Source organism: Cetorhinus maximus, chromosome 5 (assembly GCF_964194155.1).
Source record: "Cetorhinus maximus chromosome 5, sCetMax3.hap1.1, whole genome shotgun sequence".
Lineage (NCBI taxonomy): Eukaryota > Metazoa > Chordata > Chondrichthyes > Lamniformes > Cetorhinidae > Cetorhinus > Cetorhinus maximus.
Window position 1 is genome coordinate 127,879,199 of NC_135883.1, and position 19,770 is coordinate 127,898,968.

The following is a 19,770-nucleotide window of genomic DNA, read 5'->3' on the forward strand; positions in this document are numbered from 1 at the left end:
GGTAAGGATGGCAGATTTCCTTCCCTAAAGAACATTAGTGAACCAAGTGGGTTTTTTTTACAACAATCGACCGTTGTTTCATGGTCATCATTAAACTTTTAATTCCAGATTTTATTGAATTCAAATTCCACCATCTGATGTGGCGGGATTCAAACCTTGGTCCCCAGAGCATTACCTTGGGTCTCTGGATTACCAGTCCAGTGATAATACCACTATGCCACCGCTTCCCCTCAGTCGGTGGTTAAACAATTGGAGATTAAAAGAAACATATTTTAACATTAGTGTCAACTCCTGTACAAAGCCACTGACTAGAAGAAAATTAGCCTGTTTTTTTTTCATCTCAGACTCAGGGCCAAAGTTAGCCATTTCATCAAGCCAAATTTAAAGTGCAGTAATATAATAATTTGACTGCTTAAAACTAATGTTAAACCTCCACGTAGCTCATGATTCAAATTAAATCCTTCTAATTGTCAGTCTTTTAGCTGGGGCACCATACAATTCCACATGGTGTTCGACACATTATTGCTATCCTAATGCAGGACTATCATTCAGACCTTGACCCTGAAGAAATTCATACCTTCTACCCACACCTCATGCTACCACCCCTCTGCTGAGCAAGAGAACCATGAGTGGGTTACCCCCTCCCAAATTAACCTCTTTTAATCGTTCCAGAAGGATTCCCTCTCACATTTTTAGTTGCTATCGGCTAGCTCCCCCTCCCAATAAATGTCTTTGGATTCCTGATGACCTTATACCACCCACCTATTCTCCGATAGAATGCTGTTCAGTTTTCTGCTACTTCTTGATCCTTGATGGATTTACTGCCCTTTTGAATTTGATTGAAGGGCTAATTGCTTCATCATTCCATGTAAGAGAAATTCCAATATCCATGGCTTGTTTGTGATAACATCAAAACTGTCTTAACCAGAACTGGGATGGAAGTGAATCACGTCCCTCACTTCTCCATTCTTTTATCCCCTTTCACTCTTTCCCAACTCCTTTTCCTTCTTCCATGCTCTTCACCTCTCATTCTGTCTTTCCTCCCTCCCTTGCGCCTCCCCAATCTCTCATCCTCCTGCTTCTCCTCATCATAACACTCCCACTCCTCTTCACCTTTCCTGTTCCTCTTTCACCCATTCTCTTCCCCACCAACCCCCGCCTCCACCCATTATTTCTCTAACCACTTCAGTGGGCAGTGCCAATAGCCTGATCATCCAGTTATTCATAGATAATTTTAAAAACAAAGCTAAGGATACAATATTTAACAATTCTGAGAAGGTAGATAACCAGCAGCGTTGGATGCAAAGGATGGATCTGGGGAAACAATGTGAGATGTGAGTCTGCTAGCCGACGGGGTTAGAGGCACTTGTACATTTCATTATAGACAATTTTGACAACAATGAGAGAGTTCATTATTCAAAAATAAAAATATTAGGGAGAGGAGTGCAGAAATATTCAGAACTGAACCTAGCTCTATCCTGGGGGTAGGCTGTAGGGGAGGGGGGGTGGGAAGGAGGGGGGGTGGGTGGTGGGGAGTCAAATTCTGACTGCACTCTGTGCATGGGTAAGGTCTGTGGTTCCAGCTAGTGCCACGAGCATGTGGAAGCTCTGAGTTCAACTTACTGCCAAAGCTTGAATCTATTGGCATGCCTGGGACCAGGACAGTTGATTGCTGCTTACTTTGGAAGGGGAAATCCTGACAAGGGACTCAACAAAAGACATGACGAGGAATTGGGCAGCCCACTGATGACCTTTGAACATAGGTAAACCTTGTGCATGGATTTTCCAATCTGGAAAATGGAACATTTGACATCAATACAGATGTTTATTTAAAAAAAACAAATGATTACTGTCACCTAATTTTAGCTCCTGTTTACATTTTTGTTAGGACAAAGTTGACAGTATTCAGTTTTCCAACATGAGTGACAGGTAAGAATAAGACATGAAACTTTCAATCAGTGTAATTGCTGCAGGTTGTTAGATTACATTTGTTAACAAATGACTTGATTTATGCTTCCTAATGCAATGAGCTTGATATTCTCATACTTAAAAACTTGTAAAATCGTAGATTGTTAGAATGATAAAATATTACTACAGCATAGAAACTGGCCTCTCAGCCATCAAGTGTGAATTGTTTTTTTTCCACATCGAAACATACATTTTTATAACACAAAAGAGAGCCATTTAGCCTATCATGACTGTATCAGGTCTTTGCTAGAGTAATCCTAACCTACATCCACTGCCCTGTTGTCTCGCCATAAAAATAAAAATATTTGTCTCTCCCTTATTGAGCACCCACTTTCCTCCATCTTCTCAGTAGTTTTTATCATTGCTCTTGTTATCATTGCAACCACCTTTAATTCCCTTCCAGGAGGGTTGATGGATTTTGCTTCAACAACAATTTGAAGCATAGAATTCCATGTATTAACTGCCCTCCGTGTACATATTTTTTTCTAATCGCCCTTTTATTCCTTTTTGGGATTATCACAAATTTGTGCTATCTTGTTAGTGTATCATTAACAGGTTGAAACACTATCCCTGTTTACAGTTTCTAAATGTTTTTCTATTACATCTTTGAGTAAGCGTTCCATTATCTTTTCTACCACCAACCATAAGCCAAGTAGCCTCTAGTTCCCTAGGTTTATTCTATCTTCTGTTACAAATGAAGGAGTAACATTAGCTGTCTGCCAGTCCCCTGGCTCTATTCCTTTTCTACTTTTTTTTAATGTATGGCACCTCTGCTATCTCATCCCTAACTTCTTTCAATATACTTTTGAATGTAATTTTACATGTGAGGCCTTGACTCTGTTGGTAGGTTTGTTAGTGGAAGTCGTGACGGGACTGCAAGGATCTGGCAGTTTCGACGGCAAGAATGGAAAAGCATTTTGCTGGACATGGCTGTCAAGCCAGCTGGGTGAGTGACCAGCACTACCTTTTCATTGATGTTGCTCTGTAGATAAAAGTTATTACCGTAACACCTTAGACATTAATCTAGAAATATTCTCTCTAACGCAAGCTATACCTGCAAAGTGTAAAAATAGTGTCAGCAACAAGAAAATGTATTAGTGTTGCTTTAAAATATTCCCTGCAAAGCAAACACTGAGAAGCTTGTTGAAACAAGCTTTTGGCTTGAACTTCAGCGAAGTTGCTGATAGAGAAGGTTCTGATTACAAAATAATTGGAAATTAACAGCCAGTGATGGGATGGGAACCAAACAGCATGTAGGACATGGCAAAAATGTAGATAGAGCTGAACAGGAACAGATTTTTTTTTTGATAGTGAACTAAATAGCTACAAACGAGTATGATTGACAGCATTATAAATCACCTGATTTTAGTTGTTATGATGTTACTTCACAGAATGAGCCAGTTCTTATTGCAGTTGTTATCTGATCACTGAAAATTTTGTCTTTAGCTGATTGATGACAGATGCTGAAATAACACACCTATCACATGTCTGTCACATTCACTGTCAAAAGTGCAGAATAAGACACAATTTAGGCCTAACTCTCCTCATCATTGCAACTACACTAAATAAAACTCAGTGTTATTTTGTTTTAATTTGAATATAAATGTTGAAATTTCAAAATGTCAAAAATCTGCCAAATTTCCAAATCATAAACAAACAATAGAAGATTTTAACAGTCATAATACCTGTCAATATCTTGTACTAAACCTCGCATTGTGTCCTAGTCCTCCAACCATTGATCCAAAGAGGAGTATTTGCTCATGCTCAAATATAGAACTTATCAACTCCCTGTTCAAAGAATTGCAGCAGATCCATTCTCTCCACGTTTTTTGATAGCCTACATCAAAGTTTCATGACCTGCTGCACAAAGAAATACTTTCTGGCATTTCTAGTTCTACGTAAGCTATCCAACAGATGCAATCACTTCCCTTTCTTAAAAAGACTCAGCTTCAGCCCCTCTAAGCCATGGTTTTTCTATCCCCAACTGTTAAAGACTATCCTGGAAAGTGAGAGTTTTAAAGCCTGATGTCAATCTAGTAACATTCCTTAGCACCTTCTCCCAAGACTAAATGCACAGGGACAAAATCCAAGTATTGGTGTACCAAATCTGTGTATTGCCTAAGTGTGGTGTTCTTGGTACACCCTTAAAATCCTTTTGCCCTCACTGTAACCATCTCACATTGCAGGTCTAACTTTAACATATGCTTTCACTATTACGGCAACAGCATTTTCTCGAGGGCGGCACTGCTCCAGGGACCCGGGTTCGATCCTGACCCCGGGTGTCTGTCTGTGCGGAGTTTGCACGTTCTCCCTGTGTCCGTGTGGGTTTCTGCCGGGTGCTCCGGTTTCCCCCTAACGTCCAAAGATGTTCGGTGGATTGGCTACAGTAAATTGTTCCCTAGTGTGTGTGTCTGTGTGTGAGTATGTGCCCTTTGCTGGATTGGCATCCTGTCCTGGGTGTGCCCCGCTTACCACCCATTGCCTGTTGGGATAGGCTCCGACTCCCCATGACCCTAAATTGGATGAAGCAGTTCTGGAAAAGTGAGTGATGAGCTTTCTCTTGATCTATATGATTTAACAGGCATTCTCGCATAGAATAATCTAATGGTTAAAGCACAGGAGGAGGCAATTTGGTCTACCCTGCCATGCCAGCTGTCTGAAAGAGCCCTGAGGTAGTCTTATCCTCCTGCCCTTTTCCTGCAGATAATTACCCAATTTCCTTCTGGAAGTCACATTTGAATTCAGGGACACACTCAGCCAGACCACTCACTACGTAAAAAAAAAAGTTTTTCCTCATGTAGCCTTTGTTCCTCTTGCCAATCAACATAAATCAGTGTCCTCAGGTTCTCAACCTTCTGCCAATGGGAATAGTTTCTTCCTATCTATTGTGTCGAGACCCCTCATGATTTTGAATATTATAAGCAGGATTGTAAAGCAGATTGCATGACACTGCACTTCTCCATTTTGAAGGACATCTGCTACACACAGGTCCATTCCCCTAACTTATCTGAATTGGCAGTGTTTCCTTATCGCATTGTCTTTGTTGTTATTTTCAGCCATTATAATAGTTAGGCACATTAGGAACAGGACTGGACCATTCAGCCCTTCGTACTTGCTCCACCATTGAATGAGATCACGGTCACCCCAGCTTCTCTCCACCATCAATCAGCTTCTTAAACCACCATTTGTGCCTCCTCCACCCTCAGCGAGGTGACAATAGCGTAGTGGTATTGTCCAGAGACCCAGGGTAATACTCTGGGTTTGAATCCCGCCACAGCAGATGGTGGAATTTGAATTCAATAAAAATCTGGAATTAGAAGTCTAATAACGACCATGGAACCATTTGTTGTAAAAAGCCATCTGGTTTCATTAATGCCCTTTAGGGAAGGAAATCTGTCGTCCCCTGGCCTGGGCCTACATGTGACTCCAGACCCACAGCAATGTGGTTGAATTTGAAAATGCCCGTCACAGAATCATACCTTAGAGAAAATGTCCCAGACACCACCATCACCATCCCTGGCGGCACAGTGGTATACCGTCAGGAATTGCCCTGGAAGTCCTAACATCGACTTCAGACCCCATGAAACCTGGTCATGGCATCAGGTCACACATGAGCAAGGAAACCTCTTGCTGATTGCCATGTACTACCATCCCTCAGATGATGAATCAGTATTCCTTCATGTTGAACAGTGCTGGCTGAGTCCTAAATGACTTAGCTGCTAGATTGGGTCTGTGGCAGGTGGTGAGGGAGAGGGAAAACATACTTGACCTCATCCTCACCAAACCTGCCTGCCGCAGATGACAGCGTCGGTAGGAGTGACCACCGCACAGTTGTTGTGGATGCCCTCCATCGTGGGATAGATTTCGAACAGATCTAGCATCTGACTGGGCATCCATGAGGCACTGTGGGCCATCAGCAGCGGCAGAATTGTACTCAAACACAATCTGTAACCTCATTGTCCAGCATATCCCCCACTCTACCATTGCCATCAAGCCAGGGGATTGACCTTGGTTCAATGAAGAGTGCAGGAGAGCATGCCAGGAGCAACACCAGGCATACCTAAAAATGAGGTGTCAACCTGGTGTGCCAAACAGCATAAGCAGCAAGTGATAGACAGAGCTAAGCGATCCCACAACCAACGGATCAGATCTAAGCTCTGCAGCCCTGCCACATCCAGCCGTGAATGGTGGTGGACAATTAAAACAACTCACTAGAGGAGGTGGCTCCACAAATATCCCCATCCTCAATGATGGAGAAGCCCAGCACATCAGTGCAAAAGATAAGGCTGAAGCATTTGCTACAATCTCCAGAAGTGCTGAGTGGATGATCCATTTTGGCCTCCTCCGGAGATCCCCAGCATCATGGATGCCAGTCATCAGCCAATTCGATTCGCTCCACGTGATATCAAGAAACGGCTGAAGGCACTGGATACTGCAAAGGCTATGGGCCTTGACAACATTCCAGCAATAGTACTGAAGACTTGTCCTCCAGAACTTGCTGCGCCCCTAACCAAGCTGTTCCAGTACAGCTACAACAGTGGCATCTGCCCGGCTATGTGGAAAATTGCCTAGGTATGTCCTGTGCACAAGAAGCAGGACAAATCCAACCGGGTCAATTACCGCCCCATCAGCCTACTCTCGATCATCAGTAAAGTAATGGATGGGGTCACCAACAGTGCTATCAAGCTGCACTTGTTTAGCAATAATCTGCTCACTGATGCCCAGTTTGAGTTCCACCAGGGCCACTCAGCTCCTGACCTCATTACAGCCTTGATTCAAACATGGACAAAAGAGCTGAATTCCCGAGGTGAGGTGAGAGTGACTGCCCTTGACACCAAGGCAGCATTTGACTGAGTGTGGCATCAAGGAGCCCAAGGAAAACTGGAGTCAATGGGAATCGGGGGGAAACTCTCCGCTGGTTGGATTCATACCTAGCATAAAGGAAGATGGTTGTTGGAGGTCAGTCACCTCAGCTCTAGGACATCACTGCAGAAGTTCCTCAGGGTAGTGTTGGAGTGTTAAGTTAAACTAATTGCAAGGTGTATAAACAACTCTTGTCCCCTCTTCCTGAATCAGGAATGCTACAGATAGACACTACTTTAATCTGAATTTTACTAGAGGAGGTAAAGGATGAGAGAGATGTTGAATGTGCAGTGAGAATCTATTTGAAAGAAGCAACATATTTAACAATTTATAAGAATATCAACTTATCTCAGTTGGTAGCATTCTTACCATTGAATTAGTAGGTTGTAGATTCGAGTCCCATGTAAGGTGTTTGATCTCATAATCAAAACTGATATTCCAGTGGTGTATAGGGGGAATGCTTAATTTGTAAGAGGTGCCCTCCTTTGGTCATGTGGTTCACAACCACTTACATAATGTGAAAAACAAGAAGTTTTCTTTTTGTCCTAGTATACCGGTCAATTAGTTAGTTATCATTACCAGTTGTGACCTCATGCTAACATGCACTGGAACTCTCAGAACTTGGTCATATGTGAAGCATATGAGCGACGTGATGAGGTGATATATAAATGTAAAGTTTTTTTTAAGTTATAAATTTTGAGAAGTTTAATTTCCCTTTACAAAGAATGCTGTTAATGTGAGTCGTTCTTGCTCTTAAAGGTATAACCCACAAGGATTGGAAGATAAAGTGAACAAACTGAAAGTAACCATGGTGGCTTGGGATCGTCACGACAACACTGTTATTACAGCAGTCAATAACCTTACGTTGAAGGTTTGGAATTCTTGCACTGGTCAGCTCATACATGTTCTGATGGTAAGAAGCTGCATTATTGGTTTTGAGTAACCTAATTGAGGACATCACCAGAATTTTCAGTTAGCGTTACGAAATGAAGAATGCCCTCTTCCTCTGTCTGACCTGGAGTAAAGCCACTTATTTAGGGCAAGCGTTCTTTTTTCTGTCTTTCTCTCCAAAAGCTGCTGGCTCCTCTTGACCACTCTTTAGTATCTTTGCAAAGTGGTTGTTCTTCATGTTTGTGCACAGAGTATGTCAGCACCAATTGTAGGAGACATCACAGACCAGCCTGATTTTTTTCAGCAAAGACACTATATGGCAAGAGGGAGCTCAGCTCGTTTTTTGCCTTCCTTTCAGCCTGGGTCACTCCATTCTGATCTCCTGCCCCCCATTGCTACATTTTTGTACTCAGTGTTAAGACTAATGATCAAATTTAGATTCTAGTTCAGCTGCACACCATGCATTTAAGAAAGAATCCCCTTTTTTTAAAAAAAAAGGTTTTCTACAAAACCATGTTATTTGTGACAGTTGTTATTAATAACTTTCTTTCTTCACCTAAAATTCACCACAAGTTTATCCACAGCTGAAATAGACAAATTGAACTTGAAGTCCCTGGTTTATTTATTTTCTCTTTGTCCAATAGCCATGTAACATTTGGCATTTAGGCATCATTTAGCCCAATTCCCTTTTCCAAAGATTTTTCAATAGAGTATCATTTTGATTATTTCTCTCTATTAGTTGCTCATTTATGACTACATTTGATATTCCTGCAGGTCTACTTTCATTTTCTGTAAACCTACAGCTCTGCCATTCTCTCACTCTCAAGTACAAGCTCACCCCCTTCGTCTCCAAGTGGACCCCTGACTCTATTTTTGCTATCATTTTATTCCTTATTTACTTAGTGTTAAGAAGTAGAGATAGTGTAAGTAAGTTATGTATGTATTTGTTGATGTTAGGAATGAGTTTTTGCTTTAAAGTTTAAGTTTGATTTATATTCCCGTATCTGTGTGTTAAGAAAGGTCAAATAGCATTTTTGTTTCACTTTAAAAAGGTGCTTACGTTTCTAATGAGGAGTTTTACAACTCTTATAGAGAAGGTAAACATACAAGGGTAGAAGAATTGGACTGTTGCCTAGCAACAGGAGTCCAGAGAGGCAAGTACCTCCCACAGACACACACACAAGAAGAGAGAAACAGCAGTTTGTTTTGGAAGCTGTTGGAGTTCAGTTGGTTTGAAGATAGCTATGAAGCGGAAGCAGTCTAGAAGGGATAGATAGCAAGTCCCAAGCTAAAGAAACAATCCCAGAAATCCAGGGGAGTGGAAGAGGGGAAAGTCCCAAGAGGACCTCCTAGTCAAAGGAAGGATAGGAATGGGAAAATGTCCTGTTAAGTGAAGTTAAGAGTGAGAGACAGAGAGAAAGGCTCCAAGCTTCAGATTTAAAGCTTCAAGCTTAAAGAGATAAAGGCTCCAGAAGAGGCAAGATGTTCTGAAAGAGACAACTAAAGGTCTGTAACTCTTTACTATGGGCATGTGAAGCAGTGGTATTGTTGACGGCTGAGGTGGTGAGAGACTGAGTGTGGAAGACAGCTTGAATGCATGTGGTGACCCAGGGAAGAGGAACATCAGAAGGAGAGTTCAAAACTATGGAGGCGAACCCTTGCGGAAGGTATCTGTGGGAAAGTGCTGGTTTGGGAGAAGATTCTTGGAGTTCTTGGAGAGTGGAGATTGGAAGCCCTCGTGTGAAGGACGGAGTTCAGTGAGACTGATTGCCTTACAGTGTGACAAGCGTCTGGGGGGAGTTGAGGAGAGATCCATAGCATCTGGTTGAGGTGGCATTTGTCACTTGGTTTCAGAGTGTGGTGTGTCTGACCACAGTGTGCCTATTGGTTTACATGAACTGCGTACTTACTGTGAACATTAGACGATAAGATAGCTTTTGTAACTTGTGTTATCCATAAAAACCTGTATGTATCTGTAAAGGTATAGTTGTGGGTGAAGGAATATTGTAATTTAGACCACCTTTTCTTGTTGAATAAATGTTTTATTCTTTTGTGAAAAGTTCATCAGCTGACTCCAGCAACTCCGTTCAGTAGCTACTCCCCACATATCTAAACAAACAAATAAAAGTTAGGATCTGTCAAGCTGGGTTCCGCTCTGGCGTCAAACTTGTTCAGGGGTAACCTCGGCTGGGGATCACAACATTAGCTTTTTCTTTTTCCATTAATCTCAATTTTTTTCATATTCCCTCAGCCTTTCAAACCCCTCTTTCTATTTATTTTATAATCCTCATCATTTTCTGCAGTTTTGATCATTCTTATTTATCCAAAATTTGATGCTTAATGGGCAGCCTCAAAGAACAGAGATATTAGATTAAAAGTGGGCTTGGATAGGTAAAGTTGGATGTCTTCATATATATGCAAGCTGACTCCATACTTTAAAAAAATTATTTGTTACTGATTTCTTTAAAAAGGGCAGTCTTTATCTGTATTACTGATTATGAAATATTCAACATTGTTGTTGCAGGGACATGAAGACGAAGTGTTTGTACTTGAACCACATCCTTTTGACCCCAGGGTCCTCTTCTCTGCAGGGCATGATGGCAATGTGATCGTTTGGGACATAGTGAGGGGAGTGAAAATTCGATCTTATTTCAATATGGTACAAACACTTATGTTTTCTAAAGTGTACAGATGTAATTTAAAAATGAATTTAACCTATTTGCATTGATAATTGCCATTATTGTCACAATTATCTATTTTCAGGTGAGAGAGATGCAGATTCTTTTGAGTATTCCAAAGATTTGGTACTTTGTCACCTTTCTGACATTATTACAAATACTTTGTTTAGGTGCCTTTTTTGCACGTAACAAAAATCATTCAATACATTAGTACACAAAAACATTTTTACGCTACAGCCCTGGAAAGACATCACTGAACAGGATGGAATAGTGTGATTATTTTGCTATCACTAAATGTAGGCATTTTACAGGTGCATATTAGGCACATAGCACAACATAAGCATGCATTTAAAAAAAATATTTCTTCTCCCCCAACTGGTCTCTGTTCTTCAAAGGTTGTGGCTTCAGTGGTTCTGTGGTAGGTCTGCAGGTCTCCGAAGCGGTTATTGAATTTTGGATGTATATTTCTGATTATTCAGTGCTGCAGACACTTTGGCCCAAATTTTTGCCCTGTCAGAAGGGCCCTGTGCCTTAGCCAAAATGGCGCTGGAGCCCTGACTCCCAAAGCCCCACCCCCAAACTTGGCACCCATAATTTTCGATGGGATGTGAGAAGAACAGGGACGGGTGGTAGTTTGCACCTCCGTAGTTCACGGAGGCAGCTGCACATCAGTTGCAATTTTCATTAGTAGGATGTCTAAAGCAAAACTTATAGGCTTTAGACACTTGAACAAAAGGTCTAAAGCTGCTAGAATTATTTGGAGAGGTGTTGTACTCTTTTGGAGAGGTCCAGGTCAAGTGCCCCTTTGGGAGGGGTAAAGTGCCTTTTGGGATTGTTAGAAGTAGACTGATTGTGTGTAAAAAGTGTATAAACTCAAGGGTAGTGTCAATATGTCAAGGCATCCCCTAGCTCTTTAATTTTTAAAAAATACTGACTGCAGTTGAAAAAAAATCAGTGTTTGCAATTTCACTAGCTGTCTGTTGACATAAGCCTAAGGGCTATCATCATACGATTAATGCTGCATGACTGATTCCACAACCTATCATTATCACAGTGGGAGGACTGTAAATTCACAGTTTGATTGATAGCACTAAGTGGTTATAAAGTCTTTGATGTGGAGCTATGAATAAAAATGTTTGTTTCATAAGGGATTAAGTACAGGAATTTAAATGTATTGAATGAATTTTGAGTGAGTGTTTTATTTTAAATTATGAAGTCAACAGTAGTCATCATTAGCACCTGTCCCCAACCCTGGGATTAAAAACAGACAGTTGGGGACTGAGTCAGTTTTTCAGATTCGGGAATTTTCCTGACTCTGTGCTCCTAACTCAGGAGTAAGAATTTGTTCCTATGTTTCTGCAAGGGCATAAGCACAGAGCTTGACTGGTTCTCCCATAATATCTAGAGAGATGTATTTTCAAGTAATGATTTGTGAACAATACCAGCTGTATAATTTTCCTGCAGAGGACTATCCTGTTCTCTGATCAACAAATCCCCTACCCCACCAAGAACTGCAATTATTTAATTTTTATTTTTAGAGTTGTTTTGCCATAAGAGTTTGAGCAGGAATCCTTATCGTGATGCTGAAATTGGGTTTCTTCAATCCAGAGTGATGTTTTCAGTCATATTGTAATTATGAATATATAAAGCCTTCAGTACCTCTGCTGACTTTTACTTTGCTGAAGTAATAATAAGAGAAGTTCACTGTTGCAAATATTTAAGAAAGTGGGGACTTCGTAGTGGTGCTTGTTTTATTTTTATTATTCGTTCATGAGATGTGAGCATTGCTGGCAGGGCCAGCATTTATTGACCATCCCTAATTGCCCTTGAGAAGGTGGTGGTGAGCTGCATTCTTGAACCACTGCAGCCCTTGTGGTGTAGGTACACCCACGGTGCTGTTAGAAAGGGAGTACCAGGATTTTGATGCAGCGACAGTTAAGGAGCGGCGATATATTTCCAAGTCAGGATGGTGAGTGGCCTGGAGGGGAACTTCAAAGTGCTGGTGTTCCCATGTGACTGCTGCCCTTGCCCTTTTAGATGGTAGTAGTCGTAGGTTTGGAAGGTGCTGTCTAAGGAGCCTTGGTGTCTTTCTGCAGTGCATCTTGTAGTTGGTACACACTGCTGCCATTGTTTGTCGGTGGCAGAGGGAGTGAATGTTTGGGCATGGGATGCCAATCAAAAGGGCTGCTTTGTCCTGGATGGTGTCGAGCTTCTTGAATTTTGTTGGAACTGCAATCATCCAGGCAAGTGGATTAGTTCAGACTTTGGGAGAACAAGGCCTAAATAGCTCCCTACATTTGTACTGCTGAAATTGGTGTGTTTGTTTTGATTGAGTCACAGACTTATCCATAAGCTGTCAGGTTATGTTGCAGTTGTGCAGCAGTTGGGTCTGCTTGAAGCTTTTTGTCAAATGTCTTGATTTCCGGTGATCTCTATTTAACTTGGAAGGACCAACATGTGTTCCTCCAACCTTAATATTATAAATGGAACCCCAGTGTTGCCTTACAGTTGATTCTTCTAAATACATTTGTGGGGAGTGCACAATTTTCAGAACATCTCTGCCTTGATGTAATTGGACACAATAATGAATCTCAAAGTCACTGTTATAGGTCTCAAGTTCAAATCCAGCTTAGATTTAGTTACACTGCCAAAAACATGTCCTTTAGGTCAAGCTGTAAGATCTTGGGTAAAACCTACTCTCAACCTTTACTAACAATCACCTGTTGTCACCTTCAGACTCATTATTCCAATGCTTTACTGGCCAGCCTCCCAATCTCAATTCTCCTTATGTTTCAGTCAATGTAAACCTCTGCTGCCCTTATCCTGTACCACACTAAATCCCCCTCATATCCTCACTGAGTAGAATGCCACAAGTTTAAAATACTACAATGGCCCCTTTCTCCCGATTATTGTAACTTTCTAAAGTGTTGTGAAATAACTCCCCTCCCCAATTTGTGACCCCCTTTTAATGCACCCTCTTGTGCATTCCTTTGCCTCAGCACCACCTCCCCTTCACTCTACTAATGGTGGCTGTTTCTATACCTGTATGAGCCCTATATCCTGGAATTGCCTCCCTAAATCCCTCCATAATCATTTCCCCTTGAAAAGTACACTCAAAAGCAAACTCTTCAATGAAGCATTTGTTCACACCTCCTAATGAAATGTTTTGGAATGTGTTTCTGTATTAAACCAGGTTGGTAGTGATCATGCTCATTGCCTTATTCTGCTCTTTTTACACTATTTATTCTCTGCAGGTGAGCAGCACTGGTAAGGGTGCATTTCTTGCCCATTTGTAGTTGGCCTCCTTAAATTACTGTGGTTGTTGTGGTGATGCTGCTCCCACAATATTGTTAGGTAGGGAATCCCAGGGTACAGGTCCAGCCGTCATAAAGGAACTGTGATATATACCCAAGGGAAATTGGAAGTGATTGCATTCCCACAACGTTGCTGTTCTTGCCATTCTTGATGGTAGATGTAGCAGGGGAGGAAGGTGCTATTAGAGGAACTGTGGTGATTTACGACAGTGAATCCTGTAGGCTGTATACAGTCTGCCAGAGGAAGCGAGTGATGGATAGAATTGATATGAAGTGCAGTGGTGGGGTGCCAACTAAGAAAACTGTTCTGTCCAGGATTGTGTTGAGTTTCTTGAGTGTTATAGAGGCTGAACCCACCCAGGCAGATGGCGAATATTCCATCACACTCTTGACTTGAACTGTGTAGACAGGAGGTTGGCTTTGGGTTGTCAGGAAATGACCATTTTCTCTCAATGTACCCAATGTACCTTGCTGTTGTAGCCATTCATCCAACTCTTGTGGAATATAACTTAGAACTCAGTTTTGTTTTTGGAGAAAATATCTGAACTTTATTCTATGAAATAAGTTTCTATCTTTTCTGTCAGAACTGAACTGCCTGGTGGAGCTTTTGGATAACAATATTGCAAGATCCCATAGGGCAGAATTTTACATTTAGCGTGCAGGGGCGGGCCCGACATGCCGGAACGTAAAATGACGCACGATGACATCAGGCATGGGTCCTGAGACCATTGCGCTGTCTCACGATATTTCGTTTGGTAGGCCCGCGCTGATAATTGAAAGATCTATTAAGGCCATTAACAAACTAATTAATTTCAAATTTATGCTGCCTAACCGTTGGTGGGCAGGCGATAAGGTGATGCAACCTTTACGTTTTTTTTAGGAAACCTCATCCACGACCAGGATGAGGTTTCCTAAAGCTATTACAACTTAAATGAAAACTTTCTTTGAAAAATGAAAACATGTCCCATCTCATGTGGCACAGTCACATGGGGGGACATGTTTCATTAAATTTTTACTGTATTTATTTATTATTTTAACAATCACTTCAGCTCCCTGAAGCAGCACCATGCCTCAGGGAGATTGAAGATGCGCGCGAAAGAGCGCTGGACCCAACTCTCTCTCCTCCCCCGTCCGCAGAGATAGCGTTCAGCGCTTCCACTGGCATTCCATACTGGGCCCGCCTGCGTGAAATCGCGGTGCGGAGCCGATCATGGAAGGCGGTTGGCTCCTGCCGAGCCCGCCCGACCAATGAAAATTCCCGGCCGTAGAATATTACAAGGGTCTTTTTGTTTTTTCAGAATTAATTGTAAAATATTTTGTGGTTTATTTTTGCAGTCGAGAAAGCCGAAATCTGATTTTGTTATTTTTCTTTTGTAATCTCCCTCATTAGTATTTTCAGTTGATGTTAAGAGGGTAACAGGTCGAGGATAAAAGGTTAAATAATTTTTTATAAAGCTAATTATGAATAAAAATGATGCTTCCGTTTAGCCTCATCAGTTTGTAACCTGCTGAATGATCCAGAACTCTCTTTGCTTGGTGCTACAAATGACTGCCACTTCTAGAGCCTGTGTAGCACTTAAAACTGCCATCTCCTTCCTCCCTCCAAGTAATCACTACAACTACAAATGCGCATACTGTTGTCAGCACCTTTACTTGGAAATTGTGAGTTCTTAGTTCTATTTAAAGCCACTTGAGTCACGTGGGGACGATGAATGTAATTCATGCAGCTGAAATGCTGTGTGTAGTGTTCTGGTTGTTCTCAACGGGTAGCCTTAGGCATGAGTTCAATAATTGTTTTGTGTTTTAGTCCACACAATAAAAATGCCAAGATTTCTTTTACATGTAAAGAACAAAGTAGTCTCTCTTCCATTGCCGCTGATGTTTCTTTGTCTTCAATCACTAACTTCTCTTGGATTAATTGTGGCTTAATTTCTGTGGTGAGTGTGGTTACAGAATCTTTTTCATTCTGGGGGAATATAATGTGATTGTAATATTTTAATTTTTAAAAAAACCTTCAGTACCAGAAGTGCAATAATTTCAATGTTCTACATGCACGTAGTACTGACAAAATGCTGTTCTTTGGAAATCATCCTAAAATTTAAGCCTGAACTGCTTGTTAGAAAATTTTTTTTTTGTAATGCAACATAAGCAACTGCTTTACGTGTGTATTTTCTTCCTTGTTATTTTTACATGCTGTGTATGTATTTATCTTTCAGATTGAGGGTCAGGGACATGGAGCAGTGTTTGACTGTAAGTGCTCCCCTGATGGGCAGCATTTTGCATGTACTGACTCCCATGGGCATCTTCTCATCTTTGGCTTTGGCTCAAGCAGTAAATATGACAAGGTATGCAGTAAGGAAAAAAAAAAACATTTTTTTTCTGTTTGTGCTAGTAATGAACATTTTCTAATTCTTTAAAACTAAGGCAATGCAAGTACACTCAGATTATATTGTCATTTGACCTCCTCATTACTTAAATGTTTGATTCTCTTTAGCTGCTAATCTAGCATGAGGTTAGGACACTGGAGATTAGAAGCGCACTGTACAAAGTTATCCAGACGTGTGTTTCCTGTACAGGCTGTTTTTCCATGAGAGACGAGTTTATCAGTGTGAAATAAGATTGCTTTTTCCAAAAAAGGAAATGAGTGAATCAATATTTTTGACGATGTAGGAGATTTTTTTCCCCCTCAGGCTGCAAACTGCAAGAATTATTTTTTTGTTAATCTATTATTGCAAGTCAACAATAATTTAACTTTACTCACAATAGGGAAATTAAGCACATTCAATTTTTCCTTCCAGTTGCTTAATTATTTTTAAAATTTTGGCCTTTTACTGTTTCCTTGAGACCATTAAGAGTAAACCACATAATCTGAGACTGGAGTCACAGGTCGGATTAGCAGGATTCTTTCCTTGAATGACTTTAGTAGTATTTTGACAAAAATCTAGCAGATTACATGCTCATTTTCTGGTACTTGCCCACAAATTAACCAGATTTATTGAATTCGTTTTTACAACTTGTCATGGTGGGCTTTGAACTCATGAATCCTGGGTAAGAAATTGATTTTTTTTTTCTCTATGAGTTAAAGGTTGGGAAGAGACATAATGTCAGTCTTTAAAATGATGAATTAGGGGCCCATATAGATGTGAGAAGGCTTATTGGCTTCAGATGGTATATAGAGGATATAGATTCAATATAGGAAACGTGATCCTCAGCTAGAGATTCGTAGAAATTTATTTTCTCACAATTATATCTAGAATTAACATCCATCAGTGTTGGTGTTAATTTGCTGAATTAAAAAAAGTAAAGTTGAAGGAATAAAAACAGAAAATGCTGGAAAACCTCCGCAGGTCTGACAGCATCTGTGGAGAGAGAAACAGAGTTAACATTTTGAGTCCGTTTGACTTTCTTCACGGACTCGAAACGTCAGCTCCGCTTCTCTCTCCACAGATGCTGTCAGACCGGCTGAGTTCTTCCCGCATTTTCTGATTTTATTTCAGATTTCCAGCATCCGCAGCATTTTGCTTTAATCTTAAAGTTGAAGGAAGTTGGATTGAAGGTTGCAGAGATAGATCTAGGCCTAAGTGATCAAATAGCGATGGAACATTTCTGGTATGTTGTTCATTACTTGGTGTGGAGGACGTTTGTCTGTTTGCCATTATACCTGGTATAACATGCCCTTCTCAGGAACTCTGGGGTTGTGTTACATGGAGGTCTGGGCTGTCTCTGTTACGTTGGAGGGTATGGGTTTGATGGCTTCCTTCCATTCCACTGTTGCATTGTCATGTGTTACTATTTTTGTTTTAAAGTTATTAATTAATTTAGCATTTTCTGGTTGCATAAATCTGAGTTTTACTTGTTATTCTATTTTTTAAAAAAGAATAATGAAGGGTGTAAAATGATGATTTAGGGGATCATTGTTTTGACCCTAGTTGGGCAGTTTTAGTGACAGCATGACTGCTTCCTTTATTTTACTGATGTAACCAATGATTTTTACTTGGATATGCCAGCCAGGTAAAAATATGTAGCCTTTTTTTTTTCAAAATCTTTATTTTTCAGGGTTTTATTGGTACTATCAAGAGAAACACCAACTCCAAGGCCAGGATTTCCCGGTTGGCGAGCGGGGGGGCGGGGCCCACTCGCCGACACGTAAAATGACATGGGATCTCGTCGGGCGGAATTCCCGCCATCACCCCATCCCATTTCAATTTTTAGGTGGGCGGGGGTGCTGCAGAATCAGCTGTGCGCCCGCCGACCTGTAAATGGCCAACTGAGGCCATTGACAAAGTCATTAAACTAATTAATGGATCTGCCCATCCAACCTTAAAGTTGGCGGGCAGGCCAGGAGCCCTGGCGGGCATCAGAAAAAGCATGAAACCTCATCCATGGGCGGGATGAGGTTTCATGTAGGTTTTAAAAAATGTAATTAAAGTGTATTTAAAAGTGATGGACATGTCCCAACTCATGTGATAGTGCCACATGAGGGGACATGTCAGGGAAATTATTTCTTTCTATTTTCCAGATTTTTTATTGTAGAGCCAATCTCCCTGAGGCAGCACTTAGCCTCAGGGAGATGAGTGCGCTCTTCCGTGTGCATGCGCAAAAGAGCGCACTCTCGGCTTAGGGAATCTCCCCCCCGCCCCACCCACACAGGGAGTGCATAGCACTTCATGGCGGACATCGTGCTGGGTGGGATAATTAAGGCCCGCCCACGTAAAATGGTGGCATGCCTCCGCACGCCCACTCCTAAACTTCCCTCCCCATTGGGGGGAAAATTCTGCCCTAAGATTTTCCATTCAGGTGCCATGGGGAAGAGTGCTTTATTAGAGCTTTTATTGGTTTAAACCTAAAACACATAACTTGGATAATGCTGCATAACATGCAATGTGGTATAAAGAATAATTTATTATGCTACATTAATATCAGGAAACACTGAAGACATTGACTATAGATGAACAGTTGTTTGTCAAGAGTGGACAACATCTTTAAAATGATTTTTGGAAATGATGGCCTGGATTTTAAGGTCAGGCAGTGAAGTGATCCTGTTCACTACTGACCTCAAAAAAGGCTGCCCACAAAGATCAAGTGATGACTGTGATGTTTATTTCCCCTTTCCTGGTGTCAGCTATTGGGAATCTCTAGCATCTAGCAATAATGATTTCATGAATGTATGTATTCATGTGCAGGGACCTGTTCTCTGCAAACAATAGGAATATGTTTAAGTCATGCGCCTTTTTTGAATTACCCAGGAGCTTGGGGAGCCTGTCGTCTCCCGCTGGTTCTCCATGGCAATGCCTTAGCCAATCAGAGTTGCCTTACCAGCCGATCAGCACCTATTTCCCCTGTAGTATAAATTGTTGTGATCATTTGAAACTTGGCATTCTTGTGTTTGTCCTGATGAGTGCAAAACGAAAAGCTTCAATAACTCGTCCCTCTTTTCATCAATAATAAGTTTTTTCCAGTTGGTTCATTCATGTAGTTTCCAATGGAAAACTGTCCAAAATGAATGCCATCAGTTTAACAAAGCTTTCAAAGTAAATTCCAATATCTTTCAAAATCTCCTGCTGTAGATTTCTGATCAGATGTTCTTCCACACGGATTATCGACCCCTAATTCGTGATGCCAACAACTATGTCTTGGATGAGCAGACACAACAGGCACCGCATCTCATGCCACCTCCATTCCTGGTGGATGTGGATGGCAATCCCCATCCACCAAAATACCAACGACTGGTACCTGGCCGGGAGAACTGTAAAGATGACCAACTCATCCCACAGATGGGCGTGTCTGCCACAGGTAACATGAACCAAAAACCCAAGATTCTGAGATTGTTAAAAACTGATCCAGGATTGTGGCTTGCAATTTTACAAACTGAACTATCTAAAACAGATGATTGCTCTCTTGAACTTAATTAATATTCACTTAAAAATATCCACACTTTTCATTGAAAAGCCTGAAACACAAGCACCTGACCTGTTAATATTTGTTTATTTTGTTACGTTCTTGTCTGTCCAATTGTTGGAATTTTTATTGCTCTGTTAATGTCGGTGTAGCTTTAA

General features: G+C 41.1%; 1 protein-coding gene across 1 annotated transcript in view; it reads left to right on the plus strand.

Annotated features, from left to right (window-relative positions):
- phip (PHIP subunit of CUL4-Ring ligase complex) overlaps positions 1-19,770 on the plus strand; it is a 244,017-nt gene that overhangs the window by 128,407 nt on the left and 95,840 nt on the right. The window contains exons 12-17 of the mRNA XM_078542472.1: positions 1,889-1,929; positions 2,816-2,914; positions 7,591-7,744; positions 10,247-10,381; positions 15,931-16,059; positions 19,282-19,507. Coding sequence (XP_078398598.1) covers positions 1,889-1,929; positions 2,816-2,914; positions 7,591-7,744; positions 10,247-10,381; positions 15,931-16,059; positions 19,282-19,507 — 784 coding nt within the window. The remainder of the gene's footprint in view (positions 1-1,888; positions 1,930-2,815; positions 2,915-7,590; positions 7,745-10,246; positions 10,382-15,930; positions 16,060-19,281; positions 19,508-19,770) is intronic.